Consider the following 22,614-nt stretch of genomic DNA (forward strand, 5'->3'; position numbering starts at 1 on the left):
GAAGAAGGAATCACATATTGAGCTGTGTATTGCCCTGAAACTTAAGACTAACAGCCTGTTCCTGGGCTAGAGTAGAAATTGGTTGAAAATGTAGCAATTTCCCTTATGTCTCCCTGGCTGTAGACGGGGGTCTCATCTGTCATGGAACCTGCCTTCTGGAGAGGTTATTCCTTTGGCTTTTCTGTTACATGCAAGCCACGTGGAATGTTATAGCCTGTTGTCAGTAATACTGTTTCTCAAGCAATTGTGTTCTGCCTTAGGATCATAGAATGGTTTGGGTTGGAAGGAACCTTAAAGATCATGTAGTTCCTACCCCCCTGCCTTGGGTTAAACTGTTCAGTCAGACATTTTATGTGGGTGTTGCAAATCTTGGAGAAATGTCAAACACACAAATTTCCCTTTCAGCACTTCCACCGCCAGCTCTTCCTCCTTTCTGCCCACTTTTTGCCAGTCTGGTTAATATTCTGCAGTCTGATGTGATGCTGTGCATTATGGGAACTATACTGCAGTGGGCAGTAGAACACAATGGCTATGCCTGGTCAGAGTCCATGCTGCAAAGGGTATGGGTTTTTTTGTTTTAAAATAATGCTTATGCTAATGAAGGAATATTTATTTTAGCATTTTAACATGGTTTTGTGGATAAAAGTTGTTTACTTGGTATCTGAAGTATACAGAATACTCTGAATGAGGAATGGAGGGTGTTTGCTGACATACAGAACTAGGGAAACCCCTCTCCAATGCAATTTATTTTTAAAAGTGAATAGAAGGCCCAGGTAAATTTCTAATGTGATGCACACAAGAGGAGAGAATTCTTCTTGAATCAGTTGAAATAGTGTTCATTGTGGTAGAGAACCAGTTAATAATCTGAGTTATTGCATATTAAGTAGACATCGATTTTTTTTTTTCTTGACATTCATTTGGTTATTTCAGTTTAAGCTAAATCACTTTAAAAAAAATCATAGAAGTGCACAAAAGAGTTTTCTAACTTGACAATGTATCAGCTTTGGGAAACTTGACTTATTTTTCTCAAGTCAACTGCTCTTGTCTTGGAAGATCATACAAAGGTTGATATGAGACATCTGCAAGAGGAAATGGCCCACATCTAATGAGACCTTGTTAAACAGATGTGATAGACTGAGGAAAAATTGACTGTGTAATTAAATTTTAAAAACTTCAAGACTCTCATCAGGTTTTACCAGTTTTTCTGTAGATGCTTAGACTGTTGCATTCCAGTTCTGTTACAAATTTTCAGGTGATTATCCTTTCCTTAGGTGGATTTCGGTGTTGAGTCCAGGCATTCAGTAATGCTTTATGTCTGGAGCATCCTGCCAATTTGCTTAGGGTTGCAAAATGGCTGATTCAGCATGACAGAGTTCACCACCAAGATTGAAGTATTTCAGCTTTAAAATACCATTCGGACTAAATAGGGAAATTCCATTCTTTAAGTGGGAAATTCCATACTTTAAGTGCAAGGGAATTGCAGCTTTTCACTGACATAAAAATTAGCATTATTTTAAAATGTGTTTCTAGAGAGAATTCTGTTTAAAATGTTTAAATTTTTGTCAGTAAATTCTGTATGTAAAAAGGATATAAAGTGTACATCATGCTTCTGTCCATAGACTTGAGATAATAACAAGCCATTGCCAGGGAGAAAGCTAAGAAGCACTGACTTCTCCTTCACTAGTCAGGACAGCAAACAGAAAGATACAAGTAGTACAATGTGGGTTTTATGTGGTAAAGTTCCAAACAAACACTGTTGCTCCTGTGTAGCTTTGGAATTCTGTATATAGAAATAACTGCAAATATATTCTTATTATATAATTGTATTGTATGACTTCCCTGCCTCTTAATTAATTACCCAAACTATATAACTAGATTATATGAATTATTTAAAGAAAGAACTAAAATTCATAATTTTTACCTAGGTTTTGCATTTAATTGGAATGGCTTTACAAGAAGAAAAACAGCATCTGGAGAATCTCAGTGAGGAGAACGTTGTAACATTTACCTTCACTCAGAAAATATCAAGTATGCTTTTCTTTTCAAATTTATAGCAAATCTGAAATAACTGAAAATGCCAGGATCTCGTATTTTATTCTTCTGAAACGGCATTTACCAGAAGAGTATATTTATTTATCCATCAAAATTTTACCAAGTTAACTATAGATCCACGCTTTACATATGTGTAGATTCTATGATGGTAGCAATACTAAAGGCATTTTCTGGAGAAGAAATCCGGAAGTTGAATAATTCCCACTAAACCTAATTCTTAATATCTTTAAGCAGCATCTCAGCAAAGATTGGTGTACAGGATTAGATGCAATTGCAGAAACAATAGTTGCATTCTTAAAGATTCTTTTAATCTTGACTCTCCTTTGTATCTTCTGACTAGAGCCTCTAGTTTTGCTAACATATGAAAAAGTTGCTAAGACTCTTGCATTTAAAATAACGGGAAATAAAATATTGGAAGTTCTACATAGCAGCTCCCAAGATGAAAACAGCAAGGGAGCACATACAGTGCATTTCTCTTGTAAGAAAATATAGTCCGTAAGCAAGACTTTCAGGATTTAGAGGTTTCCTCTAACTTTTCAGGATTTAGAGGTTATTCATGAAAATGTTTGCAATGGGGGGAATTAAAAGTTATATTGTGCCTGTTTGCTGAAGGAATTCTTCAGCTACTGAACAAGTGTTGGTGATTTTTGTTTGTAATGTTAATGAATGAATAATTTGTCAGGTAATGGTATAATCAGTTGTCATTGTAATATTTGTCTCAGAACCAGGAGAGGCACCCAGTAATTCCCCTAGCATTCTAGCTATGCTAGAAACACTGCAAAATGCACCTCATCTGGAAGTGCACAAGGACATGATCAGATGGATATTGAAGGTAAATGTATTCTATATTACCCCCGAAATTATGGGAGTAGGATTTTTGCAACTTCCCTAATTATATTGTGATGATTTCCTTATTTCCCGTGTTGATTTGTTGTAGCTACATTTTTCCTCTTCTGGAATCCAACATTGCATGTTATCTGGACAGCATTGTATTATACACAGTTATATTCTCATGTCACAAACAAATTAAATGTTATATTCTTTCTTACAGACTTTTAATACTATTAAAAAGCTAAGAGAAAGCTCTTCTTCAAGTCCCGTGGCCGAAACAGAAGGAAATATTATGGAGGAGGTAAAAGCAAGCTGTAACAGTTAGCTGATCTAGAACATGTCTGGGTTCTGACTAGCAAAGAACTGTATTTCTAATTGTAGCTCTAAATCAAAGATGGGAAACATCAATGCTTTCCGCAATTCTGTCTCACAGCTCAAACCCATTGGTTTGAAAGGCCTATTGGTAGAGTTCCTGGGCTGGTTTTGTTTGTTTTATATATTGTAGTCTCCAAATCTTCTGCAAGTTTACCCCTTAGAATTGTTTGTATTACTCATCACAGCATGAAATGTTTCTACTCTTCCCATAATCTCAAACTCCATGGAAAGTTGCTAAAAGAAATAGTATCTGTGTACTTTTACCATGCAGGTTATTCTAGATAAGCTCTGCCCATTTGTTTAGCTCAACATGACACTCTAGATACTACACAAAGACCTTAGTTAGGAATACAGGTAGTTTGGAGGGAGAGTAATTCTAGAGACGAGCTGAGACCTGTCACTTTCTTACCTTCTGGCCTTATGAATGACTGAAGGGAAGAGAAATAGAAAATACAATTAAATGTTGAGGGGAGGAGGTTACCCTTCTGGATCTGCAGTTCTGCCTGGCACTGAACATGAGCTAAAGAAAAGAGGGCACAAAATAACTCTTTGATAGACTTTTCTTGTGTCTTTTTATGAGATTTTCATAAAGAAGTTACAAGTGTGTACAAGTTACACATAACAGTAGCTAAAATTTGGAGGTTAGTCTGTTACACCAAGCAGTAACTAAAATAACTTACGTTTTTAAAAATGGCTGAATGAACAATACAATTTCAGAGTTCGCGTGATAAAGACAAAGCTGAAAGGAAGCGAAAAGCCGAGATTGCCAGATTGCGCAGGGAAAAGATCATGGCTCAGATGTCCGAGATGCAGCGGCACTTCATCAATGAAAACAAAGAACTCTTCCAGCAAACTTTGGATGAGCTAGATACATCAACCTCCGGAGTACATGAAAATAGGTATAAAGGAATCTCATTTAAATTTTTTCCCCCATTGACTTTAACATCAAATTGTCCCACTGTTACTGCTTTAAAAAGCTCTTTTTTTTTTTTGTCTGGATGGAAAACTATTCATAAGTTTTTGAGACAAAAACACAGTAGTAAATAGAATGCTTTCCTCCCCTTCTCTGTCAAGATGGTGGGATAAATATTGATTCCTCCCTTGTCACATCCTCATAGTGCTCAACATAAACAGGCAAATAATTCTTTGTACAAAATCATGATTAATGATACTGAAGAGACTATGCTATTAAACATAGTAAATTGGAAATAGCTGATTATATGTTGGTTGAAGATCTGGAAGAAAATATGCTTGTAGCTGGAAATATGAACTGAAGTATGCTAATGATTTGTGGGGAAGTGGAAAGTGTTTTCAAAATTCGTGTCAGACACTTAAGGGATGCTGATGACGGAGGGCTGCACATTTAATTTCTGTGTTAAACTGGAGTGGGTTATACTATTGGGAGGGTATGAATTTTTTCTAGAAAGTATGTGCCATTTCTGGGAACATAGGAATTGTTTTATAAATGCCAAAACTGGTTTTTGTCAGCATTTATCATAAATCTAGAAAACTCATTCATCACACTTAAATCATGATCTGAATTGGAATGTTTTTCAAATAATTTGCTTACTAATATTCTTTCAATATTCTAGCCCTGTAATTTCAGATGCAAAACTCACAGCCTTGGGACCAGAGCAAACTAGAGTAGCTGAACCCAGGCAGGTTGTTATGTGTATATTGTGTCAGGAGGAGCAAGAAGTTAAAGTGGACAGCAGGGCTATGGTCTTGGCAGCATTTATCCAGCGATCAACTGTGTTGTCTAAAAATAGAAACAAAATTACTCCAGACCCTGGTAAGTACTGTTCATAGTTGTCTTTAATGTTAAAGAATGTTGGAGGCAGTGTGACAACCTCACGTGTTCCTTTGAGACAGTGACATAGCCTTCTTATGTTAACTGTGTGTTTGTGGAAGGCTTCTTTGTAATCAGTAGCAAAACTCCCCATCTTTTTAGCGAGGTAGAAATGTGTGTTCTAAACAATGTAAATCACTGCAAAGCATGATCTAAATGTTCTGCCATTCATTTGTGACAAATTATTTATAACTGTTAAAAAAACCCTTAAAATCAGAAATGTTTGTTCTTAAACGATGCCTGTAACATTAGAGAGAGAGGAGGTGTTGATGTAATGCTGTAAAAGCACAAGATGTACGTTTTCTTCCTCTCAGTTATATCCTCTGAAATGCCACTTAGCAATAATAAAAAAATCTTGGATTTAGGTACTTTGTAAAACAGATCACAGTGAGCAATTGAGTTGTTAGAGAGGCTTCTCTGGATTATGTATGTGTAAACACATAGAAAAATCTCTACCCTGAATTGTTTTGCACTCTCACTCTGAAAATTAATGTTCTTGAATTCATTGTGTGGTGGTACCGAACCACCAAAACTGCAGGTAAATCTTGGGGGTTTTACCAAGGCTTCCAAAAGCTTGGTTTGAAGTCTTAAGTACAGCGCACATACACACTCAAAACAAAATTTACATTATACTTGTAAATGATCTAAACAGTTTTAAGTTATTGTGGATTAGTAATGTGTTCTATGCTTCATCAAATGAGTTACAGTTCTGTGATGAAGTTAAATAATAATGTGATTGTGGTAACATCAATTTGCAGTTAAGTTGTTTGATAAATGTTTATTTCAAAGTTGTGTTGTTTTGTTTTGTTTTGTTTTAAATACAGAAAAGTATGACCCATTATTCATGCACCCAGATCTGTCATGTGGAACACACACGGGTAGCTGTGGGCATATTATGCACGCTCATTGTTGGCAAAGGTAAAAGGCTATATTTAAGTTTTTAGTCCAAATAGCATGTTTGTTATGTTATCAGTTTGCCTAATGGCACTAATTTTAATGGCAGAATTACTACCATGTAGTAAACGTAAAAAGTAATTTCATAAAGTGATTTAAACAGCTTTCTGTTGGAAAAAAAAGAAGTAGAAATCAAATGGTGTAAATATGTTCAAAATAATTTTCATTTGCTGTCTGTCATCTCGGTAAAGAAGAATCCAAAGCCGTACATGGCAGCTTTCATTCCATTTGCTTGTTTATCTCAATGCATAATTCCCCGTGGTGCACATGTATCTGAACACTGAAGCTCAGATTTTTTGGGGTTTTTTTGCAGTTCACTGATAGACATGTTTTTGCTGCTTCTTTTGCTCTCTACTGGAGTTTTAAATGACAGTGCATCTCTTGCACTCTTAATTCCTCCAACATGTTTCATTTGAAGTAGAAACATCTACAACCTAGTTCAAGTTCATCTTCAACGTAAACTCAGTTTTGTCCTTTGTTCTTAGTTTTTTAATAAAAGCTTTTTCCGTTTATTTTTATTCTTTGATTTTTTGGAGGTGTATAAACATGCTTCGTGCTGTGTGGGGCCAGTGCCATGTGACAAATGCAAACTGTTCAAGCCTCTGACTTTGGTGAGGCTCTTGCTTTGGTCCTTGGCATGGCTTCTGAAGTGCCTAATTTCAAATTCTGCCTTGTGTGTGAAGAGTGTTAGGAGCTCCCAGAGATTCTGGGAGCTATATATATGTGTGGCTATAACCACACACTGGTTTCATTTGTCGTGTTTGATATCACTGCTCACAGTCCTGTGTGGGTTCCATTATCTCCTGGAAATGCCCTTAGAGGCCTGTATTCAGATCATTTGGGGGTCGTTGTTTGGCATGGTTTAAAGCACATCATAGGCTTCTGGAATAGGAGTTGCATTTAGCAAAGCAGTGAATTCAGTTTCTTTTCCATAGAGGATTCAGCCACGCGTTTTTCCAGTTGCTCCTCCGTTTTGGTTGTGGCCTATAATGGAATATGCCCACAGATAATGCTCATGCTCCCTAAACATTTTATGTAAAAATGAGGCCTTTTCTGTTTTTCTTTTAGTCCTTCAACCTTCCCTCTACCTCTTCCTCTGGAAATTGCTGAAGTCTTAAACATGATTTTAACAGCCCAGTGAACTTCAGCACTTCGGGGGATTTTGGCACCCAAAAACTGGGGATAGCTGGAGATAGTAATGCTTTATCAGTCAGAGGGTAGAGCTTTTTCCTTCAGATAATTCTCTTACCTATATCTGGGAAAAGGCAAAACTGTGTCTTCCTGAGAATTCTTGAATTTTTATGTTAAGGTAATGTTTTAATAATTTGCCGCTAATGTCTTGCTGTTTTCTAAAGGTATTTTGATGCAGTCCAAGCGAAAGAGCAACGAAGACAACAAAGATTGCGAGTACACACGAGTTATGATGTAGAAAATGGTGAATTCCTTTGCCCACTTTGTGAATGCTTAAGCAATACCGTTATTCCTCTGCTTCCTCCACCAAGAGTTTTGTTCAACAGGTCTGTTTGCTTTATGAATGTCCTTAATAAGTGTAAAAAACAAGGTCCCAAACAAGCTACACCCCAGAAAACCCTCCTGAATGTTTATTATCCTCTGTTTTGATAAACTCCAGTGGATTGCCTGCCTGCTTATTTTGGTTTATGGATTTTACTTTGTTATTGTGTATTATGGAATTTAGAGCATGAAAGGACAGGAAAGCATAGGACCTGCAGAAAAAGAACTGAATGTAGAAAAATACCTGGGCAGCAGGGAAAAGAGCCTGTTGAGAAACAGAAGAGCATGGAATGCCTCTAAAATACTTAATTCTGTATATAAATGTTTTTTAATTGTTTGTTGGGATTTTTTTTTGACAGGTTAGACTTTTCAGGCCAACCAAACCTAACTCAGTGGATCAAAACAGTATCCCAGCAAATAAAAGCACTGCATTTGCTTCGAAATGAAGACTCTGCAAGTAAGTCTGAAGAAATCTGTATATTTATATGTGAAAATGTTATAATATTCATGGAAAAGAAGCGAGCATATCTGTTCTACCAGAATGGAGTTGAGAGATGATGGCATAAGTGGCAAGAACAGCTTGGAATTTCAGTTTCTGACGTTGTTCTTCTTCACCTTTCTATAATGTAAAAATCATGTATAGGTGAATAATCAGTGATTTACTACTTTTTGTTTGTACAGGTCATTCTGGTCATTCAGAAAAAATGGATCAGCTACAATTACCTGAAGGATTTAGACCAGATTTCAAACTGAAGTATGTATTTACATCTTAATAAATCATTAAAAATTCATCATGAAATGATAATATGAAAATAGAATGTAACTTCTGTGCTAGGTCTCAATAATTAAGGTAAATATATGAGTTTTGTTTTAATTAGAAAAATTAATTTTATTATTATGATGGTATTGAAGTTCAACCCACAAGTCCTAAGTAATGCAGTAGAATTTGAAGAGGTAGATGTGGTGTTTGTGCAGAGAACATGCTGCACTTTTTTTTCTAGCATGAAGGAAGACTATGAAACAGAGAATATGCTAATATGTAATTTCAGCTGTTATGGTGTGCTTGTATTTGGTTCTACCCCTTCTTGACTTGAAGAGAAAGTAATAAAATTCATTACGTGGTACAGACAGTTTTGTCTGCCAGGTGCACACAAAGATGTGAGGCATCTGTCCCAGCTGACAACAGATTTAGCTATCAGTCACACATATTTCTTGTAATTTAACCTTAACTATATAATTTTTGAAGACTAAATATACTTAACACTAAAAAATGAGATTGGTTCCAGTCAAATAATCAAAATAATAATTAGGAATATATCTGTCACAAAAAAAGAGGTTACTGAATACCAGATCCAAAGAAGGATATTGGAGTTGTCACTTAAATTTTAAAAATCCAGTAGGAGATGAATGCTTATTATTAAAGTACTATACTGCCAGTGGAGAAAATAATGAATTAGTAATATTGTTTTCTTTGTTTCAGGAATCCTTATTCTGAGAGCATAAAAGAGATGCTGACAACTTTTGGCACGGCAACATACAAAGTAGGCTTGAAGGTTCATCCAAATGAAGAAGATCCCCGTGTACCTATAATGTGCTGGGGAAGCTGTGCTTACACGATACAGACTATAGGTACTGATGTATTCATTTTGCTCCTTTCTAGGTGATTTTCAGAATTTAGTTAAACTCACAAGATGGAATTTTTTTTTTTACAGAACGAATTTTAGCTGATGAAGATAAACCATTGTTTGGTCATTTACCTTGTCGACAGGTAAGGATCAAATAGCAATTCCTCTGAGTCAGAAAAAAGAGGGAATTGTGCTTCACTAGTGAAATTTTAAGTTACAGTTATTTGATAGTTTTATTTGTTGGATCCTACTGTTGAGTCAATCTGTATCTGATTTCTTAATCTATTTAAAAATCAAATCTAGAAAAACTGCTACTTTTTTTCCTATAAACACATAATTTAGTAAGGTTATGGTTTCTCATTGTAACAGTCAAAATAATAATACTGAAAGGAACTCGTGTGTATCTGCATAAAATAAGTATCTCATATGCTTATACAGTCCAACTGCTCCCATAAACTACAGTTGAGAAGCCTGAAAAAAATGCAGTAAGTCAAAAGGCCTTTCTTTTCATGTTGAGGGACTTGGTTGACTGTGTCTCTTATTTTTTTGTTTTTAAAGGACGACTGCCTTACGTCACTAACAAGATTTGCAGCAGCTCACTGGACAGTTTCATCTCTTTCAGCAGTACAGGGTCACTTTTGTACTCTATTAGCATGTAAGTTCACCACCTTATGCTGGTTTTTTGCAAAGATACAGATACAGAAAAATGCTTTCAGAATGACTGTTAGTATTGATTAGAAAATTATTTTATGTACTGGTTTTAAGGAATAGACTGAGAGCTGGTATTTCCACCTATACATACTATGTCATACCATGGAAAAAAGAAAAGAGACATTTCTTTTGGTCTGCAGCTCCAAGATGAATTTCAAGGGAAGCATGGATATTTTGCTGTGAAGGATTTCTGTTGATTCCTCCTTTTAGAAAGATACCTAGAGCAAAGGAGAAGGAAGTGTGGCCCTTCACAAAAGGGATGCACTGGAAATCTAAATATGAAAAAATTAAGATTAACATAGTGTGGAAAGGAAATAGGAGGTCTGTAATATATCTGCAGAACTTTCTGTCTTTGAAAAGTAGGATCTGTGGGAAGACAGGACTTAGTATGTAATGTCATATGTTCATTGTGAATTTTAATGAGAACAGCCAAAATGTTCCAAACTTGAAGCATTAGTAGATACAGACAAGCAGTCTGAAGTTCAGCCTAATGCAGTAATTGTTCATGAGAGGAGTATTCTGAAAGGGTGTTATAAAATGTGTTAACTTTAATATTTCCAGTCAGTAGAGCGAGGAAGCTTTTAAAATGCATTCATATACTGAAATTACAGGTAGATGGATACCACCTACTTCAGCAAACAGTTGGCAGCTTTATGGGGAAAAACTTAATTGTCATCAGTCCATGGCAGTAATGGTTGAGCCGTTTTCTAAGTGAAGCAGGACAGCAGATGCTGCTAGCTATTTGACTGGAACTTAGTGGTATATGGTGTTCTGCATGGTTTGGGTATTCTTGAAAACTTGAATGAATGTTTCTTCAAAGCTCTCCTTCCTTCCAACTGACAGAAGCAACTGTAGTGCTTTGATTGGTGTGAAGGAAAAAAGTTTCTGCTATTTTATTTTTCAAGGCTAGGAATAAGGAAAATTATTAACCTTTGATCTGTCAGTATTCTATAAACTATACATAAAGATGACTTACTGAAAAGAAATTTGGTTTAGAAAATCCCTCGCTCTGGTCACGTTTTTGATAGAAACATTTATTACACTTCTGGGTTGAGTTCTGTGGCTACATGCTTACAAAAGGAAAACATTTAAAATCTGAGTAGTGATGAAATGTTTAGTAATAGAAATAGATTCAAAATGTGACATCTTCAACTAATTAATTTTTTGGCCAGCAGTAGTCTTCAACTGAAGTATTTTTAAGTTCTTGTGATGAGACTGTTTTTTACTGTAGTAGAGTTTTTAAACTTGGCAGCTTAATGCTTATAGCTGCATTGTAAAACTATACCCATAGCTGCAATTGAAACTCTTTTATTATAAATCAGATTTTACTGCTTGGAGCAAAGAAGTCTGCAACTGTTCCTTGATTGTTACTTAAAATATGTAGTAACATTTTCAAAACAATTTATATTGTTTGCTTTTAGATGGATGTGCTTGGAATTTATTGTGTGTGAATTTCTGTTGTCAGCTGGAGTGCTTTAGTTAATAATTTGTGGTTACTGTGAATACTACAGAGGTGGAGAGACCAACATCTCGCTCTTTCTTAATTAGAGATAAAATAATGTATGTATATTTTTGAGTCCATAAGGCAAATTATTTATGTAGGGCAAGTTCACTGAATCTTGTCAAGTTAAGCAAATTGCATCCTTCGAGCAGCTGTCTAGCAACAATTAGTGGTCCTATTTAATCACTAGTGTTTGAGCTTATTTCTGCATCAGAGCAGAGTTTTAGATACTGTCTTATTTTATCTCCCACTGGAAACCCAAGAAATGAAACAAAGTTACTACTTCGTTTCATTTCAGTAGAGTAAAATAGGCAAGAGTCTTTTCCAATAGTGTTGAATAACTCCTGAATTGATTCCTTTCTGTCCAAAACAAGTACATTCGTATTTTTTTAAGCATGTACATGAAGGAGATGGCTCTCATTTTGTAACTGTAACTAAAATCTTTTCACATATAAATGTTCAATTAATTTTTTTTTCTCTCCAAAATATTTAGCACTGGTGCCTAATGAAAAAAATGGAAATCTTCCTTGCATACTTGATATTGACATGTTTCATTTATTGGTATGTATTCCATAATATATATTAATAATGTTTTGATCAAGTAGGCACTATGTAAAAATTATTGAAAACTTTTTCTTTAAGTTAGGAACCTTTCAAAATGTTCAGGTTTTTAATATTTTTTCACTACTTAATAAATTTTAACTAAATTCTTTAGTTTCAAGTATTTCCATGTATATATAATAAAGGAGTAGAATGACACGGAATATATGCTCTTTGGCTGTTAAAAAAACCCCCAAAATAAATGAAAACCAACCCCTCCAACAACTCACAAACAAAAAATAGGGACAAAAAAGACCCCCCAACAAAACAACGAACCCAAAAAACCCAAACCTATTCAAAACTCTCCTGATAGTTAATCATTGTTCTCTTAAATAATGTCTGTGTAATTAGCTTTAAAATTAGCCTTAAGTCTGCCCTTCAAAGGGTATAGTTGCAGCATGAACAGAGAAAAGGGGAAGATTCCAAGGAGAAGGAATATACCGGCTTTCTGTTTCTTTTACAGGTAAGCTTGGTGCTCTCTTTCCCTGCCATACATTGTCAGGATTTTTCAGGGGTTAGTCTTGGCACTGGAGATCTTCACCTGTTTCATCTTGTCACTATGGCACACATAATACAAATTTTACTTACCTCATCAACAGGTAATGCCACTTTCTTTCAACTTTTATTGAAATGATTCCTCAAATCTGTACTTCAGAAAAAGCTACAATGCTGCTGGTAAATGTGTGCAGTTTATAGTTGCAAAACACAGTTGTGTTGGTGCTCTGTCTTTCTGTCCACAGAGAGTATTTATAAATTGTACTCATGCAAGTTCAGTCATCTTGTCTTTATTGCTCAACGCTGGAGGTTTCTTGGAGCATAGCTAGTCATGAATCCTAGCTTTCCAGCCAGTATGTAGAAGAGTTTATGGCAGAGATTTGGCTTAGGCATTGCATGATGAATAAGTTGCAGTTAGCAAACTAAGGCATCGATGTATATTCTGGCAAGAGGAGCTGGATAAGGCATGGTATGCCAAAACCAAGGAACTCCAAGCAAGGGAAACCCAGCCAATCGAAGAAGTAAATCAACACCTCACTGGAGCTGACAATAGCATAAACTTACCACATAGGATGTGCAGCAGAAAACTTTTTTCTAGTACATGCTATTCCATTCCAGTGAAATATTTCACTTAGTTTGGGCATTTTTTATCAAAACTTGAAAAAATGCATTCTTGTTTTATAATCATGTATATATGAAACAACTTGCTTATTTATTTATTTCTTCTTCAGAAGAGAATGGCATGGATCAAGAAAACACTAACAGTGAAGAGGAAGTAGCTGTGCTTACACTGTATAAATTTCTTTGCCAGTGTACAGGAAGGTAAAAGAGAAAATTTTATGATATTTTTCTTCCTCTTCGACTCAACATTAATTACTGATTGAATTCTATGTAATAATGTGGTCAAAGATGACACGTTTCACTTGGGAGCTCTTGTATCTTGTTTCTTATCCAGTACTTCTAGATTCACTTTAAGTAACTATTCCTATAAATTTCTCTGTGATCATGAAGATACCTGCTCATGAAGGTTGTTCTCTGGAACAATTTTTTCTTTAGTCAGTTTGCAGAATCTGGAATAGGCAGTGTCTGAGTACAGAAAATTTGTTGGGATAGGAACAGCTTCAAAATGGAAGAGAATAGGTTTAGATTGGTTATTAGGAAAAAATTCTTTACTGTGAGAGTGGTGAGGCACTGGAATAGGTTGCCCAGAGAAGCTGTGGATGCCCATCCCTGGAAGTGTTCAAAGTCAGGTTGGATGGAGCTCGGAGCAACCTGGTCTAATGGAAGGTGTCCCTGCCCGTGGCAGTGGAGTTGGAACTAGATAATCTCTAAGGTCCCTTCCAACCCAAACCATTTTATGATTCTGTGATCTGAAATGTTCATGCAAAATTATCCTTAATGTACTGTCCCTGTTGGTTACATTTCTATGAATCTCTAGTCTATGTTTTTCTTGAAGTTTTCTTTGAAATAAACACTTTGCATACTGATGTTTCAACTGAAGTCAGTAATTTAATATGCAATATGGCTGATGGCTTACTAAATATATCTCTCAAACTGAAATGATTAAATAAAAGCAAACTTTTTTATTCTATTCTCTTAAGTGCCTTGAAAGAAATTTCCTCAGGCTGGCACCTGTGGAAGAATCTAAAAGCTGGAATCATGCCTTTCCTGAGATGTTCTGCTTTGTTTTTTCATTACTTAAATGGAGTCCCGGCACCCTCAGAAATTCAAGGTACTGTCTGCTTTGTATTAAATCAGCTTTTCAAGACATAAACATTAATGATCAAAATAAATTACATTTAAATTCTCTTTTCTGAAGGAACTGATTGAATGAATGTGGACTTGTTACCAGTGCAGAATCATATCAGCATAACAAAAAAGACAAAAAAAAAATTTGTTTGTTTTAAAAATGTGTTTTTAATATAGAGGTAAACACTGTTCTAGATTACTTAAATCAGAAATTGGTGCTCTTCTGTTAATAAGGGAAATTTTGATTATTTCAAAGCTCCTACAGATTACTATTTTCAAATGAGACCACCTTTTCCTTGCATTGATTTCATTCAATCAGCATCCGCTAATAATTAATATCAAGGCCAGGCTGGATGGGAGTTTGAGCAACCTGGTCATCTGGTCTAGTGGAGGGTGTCTCTCTTCTTGGCAGGGACATTGGAAGTAAATTGTCTTTAAGGTGCCTTCCAACCCAAACCATTCTATGATCTCTCCATAAACACCATGTGTTATGTTACGCCCCAAATAATTGATGTTAGTAACATACTTCACTGCTCTCCACATATGGCACATGTAGGGACAGAATGTAAATCTGAAGATGTTAATAATAAGTAGGTTCACAGCACATCGGGACTGCCACGTTTAAAAAAAAAGTCTGATACTTGGTGCTGAGCTGACATAAGAACAGTGGTTGTCTCTTGTCATGGGTGTGTTTGTGATTTGGTACTTTCAGAATGTTTCCTTGACAAGTCGTGTGTAAATTGTAGATTTTTTTTTAATTGTTTTTTGTTTAACAATCACAATACTTCATCGGTTAGCCAAAAGAAAGAAACCTCTTTTCCTGAACTTTTGTTTTCTGTAAAAAGGTTTCTCAAGTTCATAGTCTGGACCAGTAGAGATCACTTGAGTTCTTTGTTTTATGGTTACTTTAAGGTACAAAGTGCAGATGTACTTCCAGACAGTAGGTCTATGGGCCTTTAAAGAACGTGTTGTAAGAGAGCAAGAAAGAAAGGCTTTGCTTCACTTCTGTTTTACAATCCTCAAGTCCCAGGTGCTTGGATGGCCCTGCAGTTTCCTACCACTGGCAGTGTCCCATGACACTGGGTGTTTTGTGTTCCTTTCCCACTCCCCTGCTCCTGGATCCACAGATCCCCCAACTGGCTTATATTCCTTTTCTCTGCTGTTTTACTGGGGATTGCAAAACAGAAAGTACTTGGACATGAGAGAGAAGCGAGTGCAGCTTTTATTCTAATTCTGTTCCCTCCTCTATTCAGAAGCTAAAGAGGCTGTTCCCCAGAAGAGATACTGGTATGCTTTTTCCTGAAAATTGGGAGAGCAGAGGCCAGGAGAGTCAAACCAGTAGAGACTAGTGTGATTATGGCAGTCTGGGGCTATGTCCCAGATATTTTAGTAAAGTTTGGCATTACAGGCATTTGCAATTCCTATATTTCTTCCTGAGGCTGTGGTATGCTGCCTGTCACTGACCACCTGTCTTGATTCATGTCACAAGCAGCATGAAGTAGCCATTTATTGGGCGACATTGAAACAAAGACATATTAAGTTGTAAAGGCTGTTCAGCTCTCAGTTGTGGTACTTATATGACTATGCTTGAAATATGCTTAGGGAGGAAATTTTAGGAAAGGTGCTTTTCTTTATTGGCAGTTTTCCAGCATAGCTATCTGGTGCCTTTAACACTTTCAATCTTCATGCCATGTTTTGGGTGCTGGAGAATACAGTTTTGAAAAAAAGGAAAAGGATAGCTGTCCCATTACTTAGAGCTGTATTTAATTTATTGTAGTTAATGTCATTTTTAAAAACATAGTTATGAGAATTACACTTTTTTCTTTTTCAGTAAATGGAGCAAACCAGTTTGAACACTTATGTAGCTATCTTTCCTTGCCAAACAACCTCACTTGCCTTTTTCAAGAAAACAGTGAGATTCTGAACACTTTAATAGAAAGGTAAGTTGTGTTTTTATGCTTAGTTTAAATATAATGAGTCCTGCACAAGGTAGTAGTATAAGTATTCTCCCAGGAATGCATATATGGAAGTGAATTGTAGATTTTGAAAAGTGTTTTTGCAATAAGTGTTTTGAAAGAAATAATTTTGGTTGTGGGGTTATTTAATATATGTATTGTGGATTTTTTTCTACTTGTTTTTTATCATCCATTGAAGTTAAAATGCAGGTTTTTTTCTTTCTTGTAGTTGGTGCAGTAACAATGAAGTAAAAAGGTATCTAGAAGGCAAGAGACAAGCTATCAGGTAAAATGGACATATTTCAAGAAGAGACAGGGGAAAATCTTTAATGTTGCTGTTTCTTCAAATTTTTTTGTAAAGGGTGTTTATAGCACATAGTATCAGTTCTGACAAAAATATTATGGGATAAAGCAAGAGATTTTGGGACTTTCATGACAAAAGTAAATATTGCTAAAATAGTAGACTTTAAAACTGTAATATTTAACTTGCCTTTGTTTAGACTGATCCACAGTAATTAGAGGCCATAAATTTCTTCTTGCATTCCTGTTACTTTGTACTTCTGATTCAAAAGATACGCTGTTGCTCTTAAGACATAATAACCTTGGTTAAAATACAGGCATTGAAGAGGTTTTTTAAATATCGTCTTAAAGAATCCAGTTCTTCAATGAAACCAACACTGAGTCAGTTGCTAAAAGAAAATTCACTTTTCATAGATTTTTTTCTTGCTAAGCAATTATTTTGAGTTCAAATCACGTTTATTACTTTGTGGTGTAGAAAAGCATTTAGGTGTTGCTCTTTGTGAAGGCTGGTAAAATAGTGGTTAACAATTATTCAGATAGTTATAAATGAATGTGAGGTTCACCAGTGCAGTGATTGTAAACATATCCTGCATTTTAATCTCCTGTGCTAAATCATAAGTTAATCTTTCAACATTGTACACAGACAAAATAACAATTAATCTCACTTCATCTGTTAAACACCAGACTATTAACAGAATCTATACAATAAGAGTACTGTGGCTGTGTAATTGATTCCCTGCTACTGTGATTGTTGGGGATTTTTCCATGTTTTACTTTTTCTGATTTTTAACTGCTCTTCCCAAGATTATGTCTGACTTGATAGTGACTTTTTTTTCCCTCGAGCACATTCGTGTACATTGTTCTGTTACAAAACTCTGTTTATGTTTCAAGTCTAAGTTATAATATTCCTAGACTTGAAGATTATTAAAATTAAGTGTATAGTGTCTATTATTTTAAATATATAAATATTTGGTATTAATAGATCCTTTTCATTGCATGAATGTTTCATTCTCTGCAAGATACCAGTTCTCTGAACTTGAGAGTCAGACTATTTTCCATTCAGTATTAGTGACTAAAGGAAAATACAAAGCAAACTGATAAGGGAGGACAAATATTTAGTTAAACCTGTAGAGACCTCATAATGAAGTTTTGCTGAAAGTATACATATGACATGTATTTTTCTGACTTTCTGCCTCTTTTTTGTCAAATTAATAAAAAATGTGACAAAACAGGAGGTGGCTTAGTTGAAAGATGTTGTGAGTTCCTTTTTAATGTGTTCCCATTTCACTCTGAATGGCAGAGAAGAGGAAAACTTTAAAAATTTAGTTATTCACAGATGCTGTTTAGATGGATCAGGAAAACACGAATGAGTTTGAATTCACTTGTGTATTATTCACTTGTGTATTATTCATTGAAGTTTGAGTGTTTGATTTGATTGTTTTATTCTAGCTATGCAAGAGAATCCAACAAATTAATAGACCTTCCGGATGACTACAGCTGCCTCATTAACCAAGCATCCAATTTCTCGTAAGTTGAATGCAATTACAGTGAGAACCCTGAAGTCTTCTGCTCCTTTTAATGAACTGGGAAACCCCTAACCTTGAAAGTTAAACCTCTCAGAAAGTTGCATGGAGAATCATAAAGTTAACGGCACATAGCATTTGTCAGCAAAACTGCCCTGTATTTCAGTGAAGTAGAAATCGCAACTGTTAACTTTTGAATCTCTTTACCATCTAGAGTTAGTACATACAGTGAATTTCTTTTTGTTTTGGTTTGGTTTTTTTGCTTAACAAAAGGTGTCCGAAATCAGGTGGTGATAAAAGCAGAGCCCCAACATTGTGCCTTGTGTGTGGGACCATGCTGTGTTCTCAGAGTTACTGCTGTCAGACTGAATTAGAAGGGGAAGATGTTGGAGCCTGTACTGCACATACGTACACTTGTGGTTCTGGAGTGGGCATATTCCTTAGGTAAGGAGCTGAATGCCTCTACTCATACTGCTGGGTTAGGTGGTGTCTGTAGTCATGAAATTAGTAGTTCTGTAAATGTGATTGCAGGGGTGGTTGTAAGGTAGTGTTTTGTTAACAATAGGGTTCCCTAAAACTAGAGTGTATGCGTCTTCCTATGCTTTGGTATAAGGTTAAAAGGCTGTTTCTTTGAAATTAAATTTCATAGAAAATCTGAATTTCATTTTCAAGTGAATTTGTTTTGTCTGTGCATTTATTTCTACTTAAGTGTTACAGAATGATGAAGGTAAATACTTTGATTTTGTTATTGCTGCTGCTGTTAAAACCATGAAAATTCACTTTAGCTGTCTTGCCGCATACAAGAAAAGATTAGATAATGTCTATTTTCACTTTGGCAAAGATTAGTGGGAAGTGAAATTGGGTTTTTTTTCTTGCTGTGGTTTTGTTGAGTATTTTACACGGACTGCAAATAATGTGACATGGAACTACATTGTTTTTAACCGCTATGGAGAAGTTATAACAGGAAGAGAATGAGGTCTTTAGTTTAAAAAAAAAGTACCATTGAAAATCTGTACATACAGATTATACAGAATGAAAGTAGGTAAGAACTGGAAAAGCAGTGTTTATGGAAGTATAGGAAACTAATAATCTAAAAACCAATACCTAAAAACTTCTCTGTGGTTTTTCTCTAGGGTAAGAGAATGTCAGGTGCTATTTTTAGCTGGGAAAACAAAGGGCTGCTTTTATCCTCCTCCTTATCTTGATGACTATGGAGAGACAGACCAGGGACTCAGGTAAATATTAAAAAAATGCATCCTTTAAAGAGAGGAATTTTGAAACTATCTTCATTTCTAAAATACAGTTTTTATGTTACTACTTTAATTATATAGGTAACATTATATTTGATGTTCCTGCTGCATCTAATTCTTCAAACATTTAATGCTGACATGTGTTTTTAGGTCAAAAATATTTAATGGAAGACCTTTTCCAGGTTATAAACGATTGTCTTGAAGTGTAAAAATTTAAATCTTTTGAGCATCTGTAAAGTTGCCTAGAACTAAGGCTGAAAATTTTATTTGTACTAGTGCATTTGTGTGTATAACCTGTGTTAATTTAATACCAGTAAGAATACTATGAGATTGTTTTATTTAATGAGGTAGTTCTTTGTCTTAACTCCGTCTCTGCTTCCTATGAGGGATAATTTGGACATGATAATGTTAATGACTTGCTACTTTTGAAACTGGTCAAAATCAGAAAATTGTGAAACTGGTTCAGCCTGAAAGATTGCTGAAAACGTACATTCCGAGGTCTGTGGACTTTACAGGAGGTTCCCAAGGCTGGAGGGAACTGTTGAGCTGTAAGGGTGGGGCACCAGACAAGGTAGCACCACAGTTTACTAATCCAAATATCTGTTGATTTCCTCTGAAAAGAGAATGATGTTAAAGGGTTATCTAAATATTTAGTATTTCAAGGGGTATTATCTAATACTTAATATATCACACCTGAGTGTTTGTGCTTAGCTGCAGTGTTTTATCATTCCTGATAGTGTTGTCTCCTTTTCAGACGTGGGAATCCCTTACATCTGTGCAAAGAGCGATTTAAAAAGATTCAAAAACTCTGGCAGCAGCACAGTATCACAGAGGAAATTGGACATGCACAAGAAGCAAATCAAACACTAGCTGGCATTGATTGGCAGCATTTATAATGGTTATCTGCTGAAGACTGGAACTTTATTAAAGATTTTTGTAATTCAGTAAGCTTTTCAAAGCGGGATAAGGAAAAAAGTCTGAGGAAAAAAACCCCCAACAAGCTCAACCTGTTATTTAATCTTGTTTTACAATGTATTTCATAAAGATACCAGTTAACATTAATCAAGTAAACTTCTTTCTATGTAAGCAAGTTTTATTAGTCCTATAATTTGCACTGTGCTTCCTTCACAGAAATGTCTTGGGTTATAAACCTGGGCAAATGAACTTAAGTTTCTGATAAAAAAAGAATGACTCTTTTTGGAAGTCTGACTATGATTTTTCTTACAAACTGCAAGAGAAAAAGACTGCTGAAACAGAAACGAGATAGAGCACAATATGGATTGTGTTTTGCCCCGTGCTAGTAATCTGAGCCGTTTTATTTATTATTCTGCATTTTAATACTTAGCTGTGTGTACATGCAATGGAATGAAGTAAGGAAGCAAATAATGTAGCAAATGGATGTTTCTCTCTGCATCAGTGGATAATTCACTCCTTCACCTGGTGTATCTAAAATGATTTTGTCATTCGTACTCTTGCAGCTTCTTGCTTCCAGTTGTTTTTTAACTAAAAAACTAACACTAGCTTTACAAGTAAAATAATTAAGCCTTCTCCAGAGCATTGCACTCCTTAGAATTATGTGAGTTTTAATTTGAATCACTTTCAATTAGGTGATTGGTTATTGGTATTCAAGGGGTTGACATTGTGCTTTAGAAGTTATTTTAAGATAACAACACATAAAGTCACAGAAGCTAATTTATGTTAATTTGCAGAATCACAGAGTATATTTTCTTCATTTTGTTAACAGTCAACTTTTAAGGTGCAAATCCCATCTCCTTTTTGTTGCAGACAAAAGGAATAGTTTTCTCTGGCTTTGAAGGGCCACAATCACACTGCCCACATTTTTGCATTGATTCTTTTTTTTTTTTCTGTTGTCCCATCAAGTATATTTACTTTTGGCTTGATTTAAAGCTCTGTAAAGATGTTTGCATATAGTATATTTTATAATATATTCTATAACTGCGCAGATTTGCACTTGATATGAGGGTGCCTGAAGGCAGTGAGTTTTTCTAGTTGTATGTATTAGACCTCCACCGTGTCTCTAAAACGTTCACATTATGCTTACTGATTTAAAATAAAATTTCATTACCTTTATCTCTCCTATCTTCTGACAAATTAGTACAAATCTTAATTTACATAGTTCTGTTTTCCTTAATAATCTGTGGTTTTTTTTCGTTAAGTCTTAATTTCTGACTACGTCTTCTGCCCAGATAAGCATTCACTTTACTGTCTGCCAGGTCTTCAGTTACACTTGGTCTGACTGAATTGTTCCTATTTTTACAGATTTAATGCTCAGATAACTTTTGTATGTTCATGGTGTACAGGACAATTTTTCAACATTCAGTAACAGTATTGAGTGAAGATGTGAAGTATGAAATAAAGAAACTTGGCGAATGTGGATTTCCTTTTCTTTAAAACAGTACAGACTACTTTTGTCTCTACTACCTGTTGTAGATTGAATCATTTATATATGCTGTCACTTCTTATGAAGAGACATGCAGAAATTGCAGGAGCAAAGGATATTAATGCTTTATCTCGGTTACCCCTACTTAAGCTGGTTGACGTATCAACAGTTTTCTGTGCATGGTACTTAGAAATCCCACTTTTTTGGTGACGTTACTATTCCTTTGTGGAGAGTCTTGCTTTTTGAACTATGTGCCACAGTTTCAAATAATGTGTAACTGCATTGAAAAACTCTTTTCCTGTAAGCATAACATTAAAAAGATAATTGTTGATACTGATAATTGATTCTCTGTGCAAAGCAAAATATTGACAGCGAGAAGGATTTTTTTTTCCCCTCTGAGATCAGAGTTGGAGACTGCAACCACAAATAATTGCAAAGTACACAATTTATGATTTTTTTGCAATTTGGTCATTCTTTACTCCAGACTTCTATTTTCTGATTTATTTTGCATGTATTTATATTAATGTAGAAATATTTATATATAACATTGTTTCAGTATCAGGGAAATAATATCTGTAATAAATTGGCTATAACTTTAATATTTATGAATTATGTGTACAATCTAGAATGTATTATGTGTTTGGGGGGAGAAAAAAAAAAGAACAGCAAAACCACACAAAATTCCCAAACATAAAACCATCATAACAGAATACAAAACAAAGCCGAAAGCATCAAGTAAGTGCTTTTCATGTCAGCATTCAATAGGTACTTTCTAAATGTTGTTTTTAGAATTTTGCTGAGCTTGTTCCTTCAAGTGTGCACCTTGTTAATCACAAGCTGACAGAAATACCTGGATGTGCAACATCTGCAATTCCCTGGCTATAATGTAAGATGATTATATTATTAGTGTCACTTGCTTCAGTCAGCTAAA

At 35.2% G+C, this 22,614-nt stretch overlaps 1 protein-coding gene across 2 annotated transcripts in view; it reads left to right on the top strand.

The window, feature by feature from the left end:
• The window catches only part of UBR2 (ubiquitin protein ligase E3 component n-recognin 2), a 58,165-nt gene extending 35,883 nt beyond the window's left edge, over window positions 1-22,282 (top strand). For both annotated transcript variants that reach the window (XM_032681819.1, XM_032681817.1), the window contains exons 25-47: window positions 406-560; window positions 1,926-2,028; window positions 2,775-2,884; window positions 3,104-3,184; window positions 3,976-4,157; window positions 4,851-5,050; window positions 5,932-6,025; window positions 7,417-7,578; window positions 7,933-8,030; window positions 8,255-8,327; window positions 9,054-9,202; window positions 9,286-9,341; window positions 9,757-9,853; window positions 11,904-11,971; window positions 12,474-12,609; window positions 13,237-13,327; window positions 14,107-14,237; window positions 16,086-16,194; window positions 16,439-16,495; window positions 17,959-18,036; window positions 18,306-18,476; window positions 19,166-19,267; window positions 20,037-22,282. In XM_032681819.1, the coding sequence (XP_032537710.1) occupies window positions 406-560; window positions 1,926-2,028; window positions 2,775-2,884; window positions 3,104-3,184; window positions 3,976-4,157; window positions 4,851-5,050; window positions 5,932-6,025; window positions 7,417-7,578; window positions 7,933-8,030; window positions 8,255-8,327; window positions 9,054-9,202; window positions 9,286-9,341; window positions 9,757-9,853; window positions 11,904-11,971; window positions 12,474-12,609; window positions 13,237-13,327; window positions 14,107-14,237; window positions 16,086-16,194; window positions 16,439-16,495; window positions 17,959-18,036; window positions 18,306-18,476; window positions 19,166-19,267; window positions 20,037-20,178 (2,645 nt within the window). In that variant the 3' untranslated portion in view covers window positions 20,179-22,282. The remainder of the gene's footprint in view (window positions 1-405; window positions 561-1,925; window positions 2,029-2,774; window positions 2,885-3,103; window positions 3,185-3,975; window positions 4,158-4,850; window positions 5,051-5,931; window positions 6,026-7,416; window positions 7,579-7,932; window positions 8,031-8,254; window positions 8,328-9,053; window positions 9,203-9,285; window positions 9,342-9,756; window positions 9,854-11,903; window positions 11,972-12,473; window positions 12,610-13,236; window positions 13,328-14,106; window positions 14,238-16,085; window positions 16,195-16,438; window positions 16,496-17,958; window positions 18,037-18,305; window positions 18,477-19,165; window positions 19,268-20,036) is intronic.
• Window positions 22,283-22,614: the final 332 nt, after the last annotated feature.

The sequence above is a fragment of the Chiroxiphia lanceolata genome, chromosome 3 (genome assembly GCF_009829145.1).
Source record: "Chiroxiphia lanceolata isolate bChiLan1 chromosome 3, bChiLan1.pri, whole genome shotgun sequence".
In the NCBI taxonomy this organism is placed as follows: domain Eukaryota; kingdom Metazoa; phylum Chordata; class Aves; order Passeriformes; family Pipridae; genus Chiroxiphia; species Chiroxiphia lanceolata.